Raw genomic sequence first — 13,814 nt, 5'->3', positions numbered from 1 at the left:
CCATGTGGGACACAGACTGTGTCCAAACCGATTAGCTTGTATCTACCCCTGTGCTTAGTACCGTTCCCGCTGCATTGTAAGCGTTTAATAAATATAAAAAAAGGCAGGCGTGGGCCCAAGAGGGGGGTCAGAGTCACGGAGGTCTGGGACTGCCAGGCCCCAAGACCTCCTCCCTCTGGAGTCCGGCTCCGTCCGGCCTGCCCAGAGGGGTGCCACCCACCCGGCAATCTCCAGGGCCTGTGTAAGACAAGCGTGGGACACGGTGCTCACAGGCCTATCCGGCCAACCCTGCCATTAAGGCTTGTCACCGCACGGCCCCGCCTCCCAACTCAAGGCCCCCATTAGTGGCCGTGGGCCAGCGACAAGGGCCGGCCCGAGCCCGGCCCCACCCGAGCCCCTGCCGCCCGAGGTTCCACTCCTGGCAGCGGGTACCGGGCCCCCGGGGACCGGGGCATCTTTTTGGGCGATGGGTGGCACAGCGGTGGGCACGTATGCACTGCCAGAGGGAAGCGCCTCAGGGCCAGGCCACAAGCCCTTCAGTGTGTCCAGCTGGAGTCGGTGAAGGGCCACCATGCCTCTCGCTGGTCGGGGTGAGGGGAGGGGGAGGATGGCGGAAGAAGCAAAACTGGCACCCACCCGGCTCTTTGGCCAGAAAGCCGCGCCGAGGGCGACCCAGCGGTGAATCTGGTCGGCCTGGTTTGTCCACCGCAGGGGCTCTGACCTTGGGGTTGAGGAGGGGGACTACTTCCTCGTCTTCACCTATACTTAGTTCTGGGGGGGCTCATCATTGCTTCGATCACCAGCTCCACACAGATGACTCCCAAATCTATTTGGCTAGCCCCCATCTCTCCCACTCCCCAAGATTCTACATCTCTCTTTTTTAAAAATGGCATTTATTAAGTGCTTACTATGTGCAAAGCACTGTTCTAAGCGCTGGGGAGGTTACAAGGTGATCAGGTCGTCCCATGGGGGGCTCACGGTCTTCATCCCCATTTTACAGATGAGGGAACTGAGGCCCAGAGAAATGAAGTGACTTGCCCAAAGTCACACAGCTGACAATTGGCGGAGCCGGAATTCGAACCCATGACCTCTGACTCCAAAGCCCGTGCTCTTTCCGCTGAGCCACGCTGCTTCTCTTTTGTCTCCAGACATCTCCGCCTGGTTATCCCGCCGAGCCCTCCAGCTTGACGTGCCCCAAACTGAACTCCTCCTTCACCCTCCCGTATTTTCTCCTCCATCTGACTTTCCCATCACAGTCAACACCATCACCGTCCTCTCCGTCTCCAAATCCCACAACCTCAGCATTATTCTTGACTCCTCCTCCTCTTTCAACCCCGTAACAAGCCTTCTGCCAACTCCTATTGGTTTTTCCTCCACGTATCCAGGATCTGCCCTTTCCTCTCCATCCCAACAGCAACCACAATGATCCAGATGCTCGTCATATCCCAGCATAACTGCTGCTTCAGCCGCCTTGTTGGTCACACGGCCTCCAGTGTCTCCCCTCTCCAAGTCCATATTTCACTCTAATAAGAATAATAATAATGGTATCTGTTAGGCGCTTACTATGTGCCAGGCACTGTTCTAAGCACTGCAGTAGACACAAGGTCATCAGTTTGCCCCACATGGGGCTCCCAATCTTCATCCCCATTTTACAGATGAGGCCTAGAGAAGTTAAGTGACTTGCCCAAAATCACACAGCTGACAAGTGAGCCCGCTGTTGGGTAGGGTCTGTCTCTATATGTTGCCAATTTGTACTTCCCAAGCGCTTAGTACAGTGCTCTGCACACAGTAAGCGCTCAATAAATACGATTGAATGAATGAATGAAAGTGGTGGAGCTGGGATTAGCTGGGCACTCTACTGCTCGGGTCATTCTTCTAAAACATGTCTCCCCATTATTGTACTCTTCCAAGAGTTCAGCACAGTAAGTGCTCAATAAATAGCATCAATTGGCTGATCCTCAAAGCCTCCTCCCTCCGCCACTCTTCCCCCATCTCTCAATTCAATTTAATTAATTCATATTTATTGAGCCCTTACTATATAGAGAAACAGCGTGGCTCAGTGGAAAGAGCATGGGCTTTGGAGTCAGAGGTCATGGGTTCAAACCCTGGCTCTGCCAATTTTCAGCTGTGTGACTTTGGGCAAGTCACTTAACTTCTCTGGGCCTCAGTTACCTCATCTGTCAAATGGGGATGAAGACCGCGAGCCCCCCGTGGGACAACCTGATCACCTTGTAACCTCCCCAGTGCTCAGAACAGTGCTTTACACATAGTAAGCGCTTATTATTATTATTATTATTATTATATGCAGAGCACTGTACAAATGCTTGGGAGAGCACGTTACGACAATAAACAGATACATTCCCCGCTCACAACGAACTTATTGTCTAGAGGGGAAGGAAAAAAAAAGCTATCAGGAGCAGCATTCAAACCCACAACTCCACAAGAGTAATAATAATAATGATGGTATTTGTTAAGCGCTTACTACGTGCAAAGCACTGTTTTAAGCGCTGAGCAGAGTAGGAGCTGCACGCCACACCATAGACCACTCTGCCATCCTCACCGTCTCCTTCCCCATCCCTCCCATTTCCCAAAGAGTCCCATCCCTTCCACCTCTCCATCCCCCCCATATCCTGCCCCATCCCTCCCAACTCTTCCCTCTAGACTGTCATCTCATTGTGGCCAGGGAACGTGTCTATCGACTTTGTTATATTGTTACTGTAATAATAATGGCATTTATTAAGCGCTTACTATGTGTAGAGCACTGTTCCAAGCGCTGGGGAGGTTACAAGGTGATCAGGTTGTCCCACGGGGGGCTCACAGTCTTCATTCCCATTTTACAGATGAGGGAACTGAGGCACAGAGAAGTTAAGTGACTTGCCCAAACTCACACAGCTGACAACTGGCAGAGCTGGGAGTTGAACCCATGAACTCTGACTCCAAAGCCCGGGCTCTTTCCACTGAACCACGCTGCTTCTCTACTGTACTGTACTGTACTCCTCCAGGAGTTTGATTACAGTGCTCTGCTCTCAGTAAGTGCTCAATAAATACAATAGATTGATTAAAAAAGACAGTCGACTGAAAACCTCCAATGGTTGTCCATTCCCCCCGCATTTCAAGTAAATACTCCTGATCACTGGCTTTAAGTCACTCACTCACTCACTCATTAATAGTATTTATCGGGCATTTTCTCTGTGCAGAGCGCAGGAGAAGTAGAAGTGTGACTTTCTAGTGGCCACTCTTGCCCGACTGGTGGAGAAGGGGCAGGGCCTCTGGGTTTATCGCCTTCCATCCCCTCCCAGTAGCCTCCCAGCCCCTCTGACGTCCAGAGCAGAGCCCTCTTGGGATGACCAGGGCAACACTCATCATCATCATCATCAATGGTATTTATTGAGCACTTACAATGTGCCGAGCACTGTACTAAGCACTTGGGAGAGTACAACAGAGTTGGCAGGCCTGTTCCTTGCCCACAGTGAACTTTCAGTCCAGAGGCAGAGACGAACAGTAAGAGAAATAACTTGCCGCTCTGTATCTAAGTGCTGTGGGGCTCAGGGCAGGGTGAATTAAGGATGCAAATCCAAGTGCAAGGATGACGCAGAAGGGAGTGGGAGAAGAGGAACTGTGAGCCCACTGTTGGGTAGGGACTGTCTCTATATGTTACCAACTTGTACTTCCCCAGCACTTAGTACAGTGCTTTGCCCACAGTAAGCGCTCAATAAATACGATTGATTGATTGACTGATTGAGGGCTTAGTCAGGGAAGGCCTCATGGAGATGTGCCTTCAATTGTATCGTACTCTCCCAAGTGCTTAACGCAGTGCTCTGCTCAGAGTAAGCATTCCATAAATATGATTAACTGATTCAATAAGGCCTTGAAGGTGGGGAGAGTGATCGTCCGTTGGATGTGAAGGGGGATCATTCATTGAACCCCCTGCCGGGGCTCCTGGGCCCTGTGAGTTGTGCCCACTGTGAGCCAACTGCTCGTTTGGTTTTTGCGTCTTGTCTGGGAGATCCAGAATTTCTGGATGAAACCCCTCAGGGTTGAGTCCTGCCGATTCCTTTTCTGCCACCGCCTTGGTGTCCGTGGGTCCCAAAGGCCCCCTTCCTGGGTGTGGGGAGGGCACTCAGGGCCCCTTCTGCCTCGGGTTCGAGTCTTCCAGCCACTAGCCTGTGCCCCACAATCTCGCTTCTTCCCCTGAGCCTTCGGGGTGGGGGGAACCTCACCCTGGGGTGGCAGAAAGGACATAGTTGTGGGAGGGGGTGGGTTGAGGGACCATGAGGGGGTCCCAGCTCCCTTACAAAACTGGGGGGCAGGCCCCCCTTCTCTTCTTGCCCCCAAGGGGTCCACAGCCTGAGGAAGGGGCACTGGCTCTTCACTCCTGCGGTCCCAAGGCCCAAGCCCCCAGGGCTCAGCGGCCCGGCAGGCACAGAATGGCTCCTGCATTTAATAATAATAATAATAGTGATGGTATTTGTCAGGCCCTTACTATGTGCCAGGCACTCTACTAAGCGCTGGGGTGGAAACAAGCGAATCGAGTTGGACTCTGTAAAATGGGAATAAAGTACCTGAACCCTACCTCACAAGTGTTGTGGAGAGCAATTTAAAGTAACTAATGTGAGGTGCTTTGGCAAATAAAGCACCAAATAGAAACTGAGAAGCGGCATGGCCTAGTGGATGGAGCCTGAGTCTGGGAGTCAGGTCCCGGGTGCTAATCCCAGCTCTGCCATTTGTCTGCTGTGTGACCTTGGGCAAGTCACTCAACTTCTCTGCACCACAGTTACCTCATCTTTAAAATGGGGATTCAATACTGGGTTGCCCCATGCGGGATAGGGACGGTGTCCAACCTGCTAATCTTGTATCTACCTTAGCTGTTTAGTACAGTGTCTGGCATGTAGTAAGCACTTAAATACCGTTTCAAGTTTCAGGAGCAGAGGGCAAACCTCTCAATCAGTGGCATTTATTGAGCGCTGTACTTAGCTCCGGACTCCGTTGGTTGGCTTGGGTTTGGCAGGGCCTGGGGGAGTCCGGCCAAGGCTGGGGCGGCCGAGTCATCCGGTTGCAGCTGGACACTCTGGCTTCCAGATGGTGTCCCCTCCCACCCCCACCCCCGCCCCCCGGCCCGATCCCAGCTTGGTATTGGTCGCTTTTATGTCTTTTTTGGTTTTCAGCATAGAGCTACTTCTGCCAAGTTCCACAGATCGGACGCGGCCCTGGAGTTCACGCGGGGGTTCTGGGATCTCCCCAAGGACCCGCTCCGGGATTGTGCGAAATCAGTGACCTTTGGCATGATGGCGCCTGGGATGCCATCTCCTTGACGCCGTGGGCCTGGCCCGACCCACGTGACATCACATGCCTCTCGGTCCGGTCTCCCCAACTGGGGCGGGATCTGGCCAGTATCCCCACGGCCTCTGTCACTCACCGGGTGGCCAGGCGGGACTCTGACGGCCTTCACAGGTGCCGGACGGGCCTTTTCCATCTCAGAAGTAACAGAAGAACCTTATGTTCCAAGCGTGTCACTCAGGAGACACACAAACCTAGTGACGTCCTACGTAATCTTTGGCCGAAATCCCTAGGCGTAAGTATATGTCAATCAGTTATCTCCCTCCTACTTAGTAAACTCATCTCCCACTCCATCCCGGCTCGCAATCTTTGTTCCCTTCAAGCTAAGCAAGTGACTGTTCCTCACCCTCGTCTCTCTCACCCATGACCCCTGGCTCACGCCTTACCCCCTCAGATTCGAAAGATCACAAACCTCCACGACTTCTATGTCCTTGGGAAATTAGAATTCCTCCAGGAGGCTCCCTTAATTAGTTTCCAATCTTCCCACTTTATAACCCCAACAACCACCACTTAAAACATTTCTGTGACCTTGAGTACACACTTCCCCTATGGCACTTATGTTCGTGTCTATTACTTTCCCTTATTCGTAATTTATTTTAGGGTCTGTCTCCCCCCCGCTAGATTGTAAGCTTCTTGAGGGCAGGTATCATGTCATACTAATGCCTTAGCAGCCCTCCCATTTAATACAATGTAGTGCACGTTAGGTGCTCAATAAATACTGCTGATTAAGATCACTGTACATTGGTACATAGAGAAGCACCACGGCTCAGTGGAAACAGCACAGGCCTTGGAGTCAGAGGTCAGGGGTACAGATCCTGGCTCCGCCACTTAGCTGTGTGACTTTGGGCAAGTCATTTCACTTCTCCGTACCTCAGTTCCCTCATCTGGAAAATGAGGATGAAGACTGTGAGCCCCCCGTGGGACGACCTGATCACCTTGTAGCCTCCCCAGCGCTTAGAACAGTGCTTTGCGCAGAGTAATAATATCACACATATTATGTTGCCAACTTGTACTTCCCAAGCGCTTAGTACAGTGCTCTGCACACAGTAAGTGCTCAGTAAATATGTATATGTATATATGTTTGTACATATTTATTACTCTATTTTACTTGTACATATTCTATTTATTAATATGTTTTGTTCTGTCTCCCCCCTTCTAGACTGTGAGCCCACTGTTGGGTAGGGACTGTCTCTAGATGTTGCCAACTTGTACTTCCCAAGCACTTAGTACAGTGCTCTGCACACAGTAAGCGCTCAATAAATGACTGACTGAATGAATGATGTACCTGTATAGATGTATGTATGTATTTATTACTCTATTTTATTTGTACATATTTATTCTATTTATTTTATTTTGTTAATTTGTTTTGTTCTCTGTCTCCTCTTTCCAGACTGAGTGCCCGCTGTTGGGTAGGGACCGTCTCTATATGTTGCCAACTTGTACTTCCCAAGCGCTTAGTCCAGTGCTCTGCACACAGTAAGCGCTCAATAAATCCGATTGAATGAATGAATGAAATCCGATTGAATGAATGAATGAAATCCGATTGAATGAATGAAATACGATTGAATGAATGAAATCCGATTGAATGAATGAATGACTGAAATACAATTGAATGACTGAAATACGATTGAATGAATGAATAACTGAAATACGATTGAATGAATGAATGAAATATGATTGAATGAATGAAATAAAATTGAATGAATGAAATACGATTGAATGAATGACTGAAATACGATTGAATGAATGAAATACGATTGAATGAATGAATAACTGAAATACGATTGAATGAATGAATGAATGAAATACGATTGAATGACTGAAATACGATTGAATGAATGACTGACTGAAATACGATTGAATGAATGAATGAAATATGATTGAATGAATGAAATACAATTGAATGAATGAAATACGATTGAATGAATGAATGACTGAAATACGACTGAATGAATGAAATACGACTGAATGAATGAATAACTGAAATACGATTGAATGAATGACATACGATTGAATGAATGAATGATTATTGGTGTGTGATCTAGTGCTGCCCCCTGGTGGTCTTGGATGAGAAAATAAAGCTGAGGGTTTGCGGGGGCGCGTTGAGGGGGGACAGGGGTGCAGCAATGATGGAGCTGGTTTAACTCCTCCCCAGGACCCCTGGGTCACACAAACTGCCCCGTAACCCTGTCCTCTAACAGTGTCCTCTACCCCTGGGCCCAGAGAGAGCGAGCAGGAGTTGGAAGCTGGAAGTTGGGGGGCGGGGGGGGGGGGGGGATAACGTTTATTCAAACACCTGGGTGGGAGTCGCGGGGTGGCTTCACTGGCCCTTCACATAGACTTTGGGGGTGTGCCAGCCCGCCGGCGCCTCTTTCAAGCCGGCTTTCTTCCAGATGCGCTTCAGGTCCTTCTCAAAACGGATCTGTGGGGAGGAAGGGGAGAAGAGGGGCGGCGGAGGGCGAGAGCTTGAGGCAACAGACCAGGTCCCCACGGGGAACCCGCACCCAGAGCACCAGGGGAGCGGGGCCTTGGGCATCTCCCGCCGACTTTAACACCCATTCCGGACCACCTCCTCCCGGAAGCCTTCCCACGACACCCGGACCCACCCAGTGGGCCTGCCGTTTGAGGGAGGCTGTCTGAAACAGCCACAACTTATTAGGCATTTACTATGAGCCGAGCGCTGTACTAAGCGCTGGGGTACGCAGGGCAGGTACAGTCCCGGTCCCATAAGAGGTTCTCAGTCTAAGGGTCCGTATGTATTGTACTCTCCCAAGTGCTTAGTACAGTGAGAAGCAGCGTGGCTCAGGGGAAAGAGCCCGGGCTTGGGAGTCAGAAGTCGTGGGTTCTAATCCCGGCTCCGCCGCTTGTCAGCTGGGTGACTTTCAGCACGTCACTTAACTTCTCTGTGCTTCAGTTCCCTCATCTGTAAAATGGGGATCAAGCCTGTGAGCCCCAAGTGGGACAACCTAATAACCTTGTATCTATCCCAGCACTTAGAACAGTGCTTGGCACATTCATTCATTCATTCATTCACTCGTATTTACTGAGCGCTTACTGTGTGCAGAGCACTGTACTAAGCGCTTGGGAAGAATAAATTGGCAACATAAAGAGACGGTCCCTACCCAACAGCGGGCTCACAGTCTGGAAGGGAGAGACAGACAACAGAACAAAACATACTAACAAAATAAAATAAATAGAATATGTACAAGTAGCGCTTAATACCAACATTATTATTATTACAGTGCACTGCACACAATACGTACGCAATAAATACAATTGAATGAATTGAACAGATTAATAATGAGTATGTCTGCCTCACTTCAAGCTAACCAAACTGTATGTGGCTCTAGATTCTTCCACCGCCTCTGCCCCCTCGTTCACCCTGTCCCTCTGGCTTGGGACTCTCTATCAATCAATCAATCAACCGTATTTACTGAGCGCTTACTGTGTGCAGAGCACTGTACTAGGTGCCTGGGAAGTACAAGTTGGCAACATATAGAGACGGTCCCTACCCAACAGTGGGTAGGGACTATCCCCAAATCAGACAGATCGAGGCCTTTCCCAAATTTAAAGTCCTCCTGACTGTAAGCTCAGAGAAGCAGCGTGGCTCAGTGGAAAGAGCCCGGGCTTTGGAGTCAGAGGTCATGGGTTCAAATCCCAGCTTTGCCAACTGTCAGCTGTGTGACTTTGGGCAAGTCACTTAACTTCTCAGGGCCTCAGTTCTCTCATCTGTAAAATGGGGATTAAGACTGTGAGTCCCACACGGGACAACGTGATCCCCTTGTAACCTCTCCAGCGCTTAGAACAGTGCTTTGCACATAGTAAGTGCTTAATAAATACCATTATTATTATTATTTAGGGCAGGGAACATGTCTGCTACCTCTGTTGCACTGTACTCTCCCAATTGCTCAATACAGTGTTCTGCACATAGTAAGTGCTCAATAAATACAATTGATAGACTGACGCAAAGCCCACCTCCTCCAGCAGCCCTTCCCCAATTAATTCTTAGTACCTCAAATATGTATATGTACACTGGTTCACAACTACCAGTTATTAGAAACCCAACAGCCATCTCTAGCACTTATGTACTTACTTGTGTCCATCCACCCTTTTATATCTATATCAAATATAGTATACAGATGATGTGTTTATTCATTTGTCCACTGAATTATTCATTTTGATGGCTGTTTGTAAATCTTTTCATGTCTGTCTCCTCCATCAGGGTGAGAGGCTCTTTGTGGGCAGGGAATGCGTGATTTGTTTATTCTTCTCTTCCTAGGCATTTAGTACAGCGCCCTATGCCCGGGGGAGCTCAGTAAATACCGTCTCCACCCTTCCTGCTCCTACTGCCCAAGGACGGGCATCGTGCCTGGTCCCTCCTATGGATGCCAGGGGCCTAGGATGGGGCTGTGCCCACTGTGGGAGCCCAGAGAGGGCTGAGCGACGGGCAGCCGGACACAGGGGAAGCGCTCAGGGGACAATAAGGTCTCCTTCCTCATTTCCCAGCAGATGAGCCGGGGGCTGGGAGGAAAATTATACGTAATGAAAGGGGGAAGGCCCCCCGTCACCCTGTCACTCACCTGCTTCCGACGCTTGCGGCCTTCCAGGACCTTCCTTCGCACAAAGCGCGTCCGCTTGATGAGCTTCCGGTACTGGTGATGGTTCATCTTCCGCCGGCGGATCTTCAGCACGTTCTTGCACAGGATGGCCCGGGCCCCCGCATCGCCCTCCGGCACCGGCTCTTCGCGGGCTCCCGCCTCACCCGGCGGGCAGTCGTAGAAGCGGCCGGGCCCGGAGGCCGGCGTGGCACGGGGGAGGACGTAGTGGGCGGTGAGCCAGCTCTCCAGGGGGCTGATGGCCAGCTTCCGGGGCACCAGCACGTCCTCCAGGTGGGGGCCCGCTGCGGACGGGAGCTGCGGGGTCCATCGGCTCCGGCCGTCCGCCAGGCGGCCCGAGTGGGCCCGGGTCCCGGGGATCACTACGGCGACGGGACCGGGCCTGGCCACGACGCGGCCTGTGGGGGAGGGGGTGAGGTCACCGCTGGGGCGGAGGGAATCTGGGCACCGGGCGGCTACGAGGAGGGAGAACAGATGGCCCAGCCCCTAAAACTTGGCGGTCTCCCCTCCTTCGCACCTGTCTCCCGGCTGAGGCGGCTGGATGGGCTTGGGCAGCGCATGACGGGGAGTCAGGGGACCTGAGTTCTAATCCCAGCTCCACCACTCAGGGGACCTGAGTTCTAATCCCAGCTCCACCACTCTGTGACTCTGGGAAAGTCACTAAACAACTCTGGGCCTTCCGGTTCCACACCTGTAAAATGGGGATTCAATACAAGTGCTCGCTCTCCCTCAGACTGGGTCATATGTGGGCCGTGTACGCCCCGATGATTAGGGTTAGGTAATGGGGTTGGACTCGGTCCCTGCCCCATATAGGGCTCAGAGTCTTACTCCTCATTTTACTGATGAAGTAACTGAGGCCCGGAGAAGTGAAGTGACTTACCCAAGGCAGACAAGTGGCAGGGTCGGGATTAGGCCTTTTGATTCCCAGGCCTGTGCACAACCCACTAGGCCGTGCTGCTTCTCTAGGCCTACCCCAACGCTTAGGGCAGTCCTTGGCATATAGTAAGAGTTTACCAAATACCGCAGTTGGTATTATTATCACCTCCTCTCCGCGGTTCCATTGTCCCATCTGTGCCCGGTTGGATGGGTGGCTGGCCAGTCGGTCCCAGAGTGAGATCCACTCACTCCCTCTGACCTCCCGCCCCCAGCCCGGCACTTCCCAAAAGATCTACGATCCGAGCAGACCCACGCGGACCTCACTCTGGAGGCTCCTCGGGGCCTGAAGGGCAGGGTCCGGTTTTGATCCGCTCACCTCCCCGGCCCCACGCCGACATACCTGCAACGGGGGCGACCTTCGCGAGCCGGCAAGCCAGTCGGGACAGAAACATGTCTGCGAGTGGTTCCGGCTCCGGACTGCGGGCAGCTCTGGGGGGAAGATGGGATTCTGTGAGTGGCGGGGGCTGGAAATCCACTTCCAGGGGGCGGCTTTGGATCGGAAGCGCTCGACCCCGGTTAGAAACCGAGCTAGTCGACCGGAGTCCTGCGTTGAGGCTCTGGGGGCCGGGGCACAGTTGGGTGAGGGCGGGGGTTGGGGAGGAGAGCTCGGGATCAGGGGTAGAGGCAGGGAGGATGGGTGGGGTGTGTGTTGACTGAGGAGAAGGGTGCAAAACTTTGGCCTCCCATGTCCAGCCCCCCCCAGACCAGCATCCCGCTGCCCCACGGCAGGACCGACCGCTGGGATGTGTCGAGGCCTCAAACTCGCAGGGCAGGAAATGTCTCACCGCTCCCTCGGAGATGCTGGAGGAAGGGAGAGAATGGGGAGGTCAGTCCCGGGATTAATACTAGAAACACCCCCTTCCCTCCCTCCTCTTCCCATTCACCTCCCGAATCCCCCAGTCCCCCCAGGAGCTTGATCCGACCTCTCCCCGACCCCCCGGGTCACCTAGTCCAGCCCCCTGTCTCTGGGCAAGTCACTAATAATAATAATGACGATGATGCAGCGTGGCTCAGTTCTAAGAGCCCGGGCTTGGGAGTCAGAAGTCGTGGGTTCTAATCCCGGCTCCGCCCCTTGTCTTCTGTGTGACTTCGGGCGAGTCATTTCACTTCTCTGGGCCTCAGTTACCGCATCTGTAAAACGGGGATGAAGCCTGTGCGCCCCACGAGGGACAACCTGATCACCTTGTATCTCCCCCCGCGCTTGGAACAGTGCTTGGCTCTTAGTCACCTCCCCAGCGCTTAGAACAGTGCATTGTACATAGTAAGCGCTTAATAAACGCTATCGTTATTAGTAGTAAGCGCTTAAGTACCCTCATTGTTATCGTTGTTGGCATTTGTTAAGCGCTTACTAGGGGCCAAGCACTGGGGGGGATAAAAGGTTGTCCCACGTGGGGCTCCCAGTCTTCATCCCCATTTTCCAGATGAGGGAACTGAGGCCCAGAGAAGTGAAGTGCCTTGCCCCAAGTCCCCCTGCAGCCAGGGGGCGGGGTCGGGGTCGGGATTCGAACGCAGGCCCTGTGCCTCCCAAGCCCGGGCCGTTTCCGCTGAGCCCCGCTGCCTCTCCGAGTTGTCCCCAGTGTGGGCCCCGGCCCGGACTCACACGCCCCCGCCATTGCCCCGGCAGAAGGACGGGACAGACGGGACAGGACAGACGACAGGACAGACAGGACAGGGGCCCCGTGGCTCCCTCCCTCGCTCGCTCCCTCCCTCCCCGAGGCCTGTCGCCGGGAAACCGACCACCAGGCGGCTGGCGCGGCAGCACTTCCGGCTCCGCTCTCCGTCCCGGCCGGGCCCCAGCGGCGCCGCTCCCCGCGTTCCGCAGCACCAAGGTTCCGGGACGCGTCGCCGTGTCCCCGTCCCCCCCGCCACACACATACAGCGCCCCCTACCGCTATTCTTTCGTTCTTTCTTTCTTCCCTGTCGTCGCCCCCCGACACACACACACACACACACACACACACACGCGCGCGCGCGCGAGCCCGCCCCCTACTGGTATTCTTTCATTCTTCCTTCCTTCCTTTTTCTTTTTTTCTTTCCTCCCTTCCTCACTTTTTTCTCTTTTTTCTCCCTTCCTCTCTTCCTTCCTTATTTTCTTCCTTTCTTCCTCTTTCTCTTCCTTTTTTCTTTCTCTTTCTTCTCTTCCTTCCTCCCTCACTTTTTCCCTTTTTCTCCCTTCCTTCCTTTCTTTCTTTTTTCTTTTTTCTCTCTTCCTTCACTTTTTTCTTTCTTTTTTCCCTTCTTTTCTTTCTCTTTCTTTTTTACTTTCTTTTTTTATCTCTTCCTTCCTCACTTTTTTCTTTTTTTCTTCCTTCCTTATTCTTTCTTCCTTTCTCTTCCTTTCTCCCTCTTTCTCTTCCTTTTTTTCTCTCTTCCTTCTTTCCCTCTTCCTTCCTTATTCTTTCTTCCTTTCTCTTCCTTTCTTCCTCTTTCTCTTCCTTCCTTTTTTCTTTTTTCTCTTCCTTCCTCCCTCACTTTTTTCTTTCTTTTTTCTCTCTTCCTTCCTTATTTTCTTTCTTCCTTCCTCTCCCTTCTTTTCTCTCTTCCTTCCTCACTTTTTTCTTTTTTCTCTTCCTTCCTCTCTTCCTTATTCTTTTTTTCTCTTTCTCTTCCTTTCTTCCTTTCTCTTCCTTCCTTTTTTCCTTATTTTCTTCCTTCCTTTGTCTTCCTTTCTTCTTTCTCTTCCTTCTTTTTTCTCTTCCTTCCTTCCTCACTTTTTTTTCTCTTCCTTCCTTCCTCTTTCTCTCTTCCTTCCTTATTCTTTCTTTCTCTCATTCTCTTCCTTCTTTCTCTTCCTTCCTTCCTTATTCTTTCTTTCTCTTTCTCTTCCTTCCTTATTCTTTCTCTTCCTTCCTCCCTTTCTTTCTTTCTTTCCCATTCCCTCCCCTTACTACCTTCATCTTTCCTCCCTCACCCATGACCCTCTAA

The 13,814-nt window shown here is 51.9% G+C and overlaps 1 protein-coding gene across 3 annotated transcripts; it reads right to left on the bottom strand.

Annotated features, from left to right (window-relative positions):
• Positions 1–1,155: 1,155 nt before the first annotated feature.
• On the bottom strand, positions 1,156–12,574 carry AURKAIP1 (aurora kinase A interacting protein 1). Of its 3 annotated transcripts, XR_005451079.1 has the most exons (7): positions 12,490–12,574; positions 11,626–11,690; positions 11,230–11,318; positions 9,918–10,351; positions 7,634–7,759; positions 5,417–5,566; positions 1,156–1,523 (listed from the first exon to the last, which is right to left on the bottom strand). XR_005451079.1 is itself a non-coding variant. In XM_038746688.1 (6 exons), the coding sequence occupies exons 3-5, from the start codon at positions 11,279–11,281 to the stop codon at positions 7,658–7,660; spliced, it is 588 nt and encodes a 195-aa protein (XP_038602616.1). In that variant the 5' UTR covers positions 11,282–11,318; positions 11,626–11,690; positions 12,490–12,574; the 3' UTR covers positions 5,143–5,566; positions 7,634–7,657. The 3 variants fall into 3 exon arrangements, 2 of the variants coding, with proteins under 2 accessions (XP_038602616.1, XP_038602615.1); XM_038746688.1 differs by lacking the exon at positions 1,156–1,523 and having other exon boundaries at positions 5,143–5,566; XM_038746687.1 differs by lacking the exons at positions 1,156–1,523; positions 5,417–5,566 and having other exon boundaries at positions 7,309–7,759.
• Between the last annotated feature and the right edge of the window lie 1,240 nt (positions 12,575–13,814).

This window comes from Tachyglossus aculeatus, chromosome 5 (genome assembly GCF_015852505.1).
Source record: "Tachyglossus aculeatus isolate mTacAcu1 chromosome 5, mTacAcu1.pri, whole genome shotgun sequence".
NCBI lineage: Eukaryota > Metazoa > Chordata > Mammalia > Monotremata > Tachyglossidae > Tachyglossus > Tachyglossus aculeatus.
The sequence above is the reverse complement of the archived record's forward strand: the minus strand, read 5'-3'. Positions and strand labels throughout refer to the sequence as shown.

Coding starts and splice junctions, on each gene's coding strand:
- AURKAIP1 (XM_038746688.1), bottom strand. CDS start 11,281: ATGTTTCTGTCCCGACTGGCTTGCCGGCTCGCGAAGGTCGCCCCCGTT. Junction 10,352..11,229: donor GAAGGTCGCCCCCGTTGCAG/GTATGTCGGCGT, acceptor CCTCCCCCACAG/GCCGCGTCGTGGCCAGGCCC. Junction 7,760..9,917: donor GCCGCAAGCGTCGGAAGCAG/GTGAGTGACAGG, acceptor TCCTCCCCACAG/ATCCGTTTTGAGAAGGACCT.